The sequence below is a fragment of the Aplysia californica genome, unplaced genomic scaffold (assembly GCF_000002075.1).
Source record: "Aplysia californica isolate F4 #8 unplaced genomic scaffold, AplCal3.0 scaffold00014, whole genome shotgun sequence".
NCBI classification, from domain to species: domain Eukaryota; kingdom Metazoa; phylum Mollusca; class Gastropoda; order Aplysiida; family Aplysiidae; genus Aplysia; species Aplysia californica.
In genome coordinates, this window is record NW_004797284.1 from 2,137,685 (window position 1) to 2,138,807 (window position 1,123).

A 1,123-nucleotide genomic window follows, 5' to 3' on the forward strand; every position below is an offset into this window, starting at 1 on the left:
TCAGGGTCAAGTATCATGTATCTCCTTCTTGTCAAATCTCTCTCTCTCTCCCCCCCCCTCTCTCTTTTTCTCTCTCTCTTCACTCTCCTTCTCTCTCCCTGTCTCTCTCACTCTATCTCTCTCTCCTTCTCTCACTCTCCCTTTATCTCTAAGTAAAGATAACAGACTGTCACATTGTGCTGGTTATCTCAGTTTCTCCATGAGATGAACACAGGAAATATCTATCAGTCCTAGTTTATTGATAGCCGCTCCATGCCCCCGCTTCTGTCATGGTTTGTGATTAGCCTCCTCAAGTTCCCACAAATGTCCTGGCTTTTTAAAATAAATTTTTAGGAACAGTCTCTTTAATTTTTTTCACTACTCCAGAGATTTGTGTGGATAACCTCTCAGTCTTCTCATTGCACTAATGCTTTGTGAATAGCCTCTCTAATTTGTCACTGTATGTTTAGTTTGTGAATAGCCTATTTATCTTCTCATTGTACTCATGGTTTGTGGACAGCCTCTGAGCCTTTGTGCTGATGCTTTGTGAATAACCTCTCTAATTTGTCACAATATTTTTGGTTTGTGAATAGCCTATATCTGTCTTCTCAATGTGGGTGGTTTGCTCCTTTTTTCCTATCAAACGTCTATCGTCCTGATCTCTCCTCCTTCTTTTTTTGTGTTTGTTACTCTTTTGTAACACCTCTAAGTGCACCATGTGTTTGTAAATAAGTGCACCCTCCGCTGATAGTGAATGCACCTGATGGTAGTTGTGTCTTTTTGCGTCTGGTCTGGTGTGGTTTGCTCCTTCTTTCCTATCAAACATCTATCGTCCTTATCTCCCCTTCTTCTATTTTATGTTTGTTACTCTCTTGTAACACCTCTTATCTTCTGGCGCTCATAATATGACCTTATGCAGTTGCGAGCGCCGTAAAACCTCTACTAAAACTAAACAATACTGAGAACATTTTGTGTTAAAACTGAGTGCACTTTTTGGTGTTGATGGTGAGTGCACCATGTGTTTGTAAATAAGTGCGCCCTCTGCTGATAGTGAATGCACTTAATTTTGTTTGTGTCTTTGTGCGTCTGGTCTACAGATGTTTGGTGGAACCATCCAGTCTATGGGCTCGAGCCGACATGCGGA

General features: G+C 41.2%; 1 protein-coding gene across 1 annotated transcript in view; it reads left to right on the forward strand.

Annotated features, from left to right (window-relative positions):
• LOC101857380 (peroxisomal acyl-coenzyme A oxidase 3) overlaps positions 1 to 1,123 on the forward strand; it is a gene marked incomplete at its 3' end in the record, with an annotated part of 16,945 nt that overhangs the window by 5,263 nt on the left and 10,559 nt on the right. Inside the window, 1 exon segment of the mRNA XM_035970935.1 lies at positions 1,077 to 1,123. Coding sequence (XP_035826828.1) covers positions 1,077 to 1,123 — 47 coding nt within the window.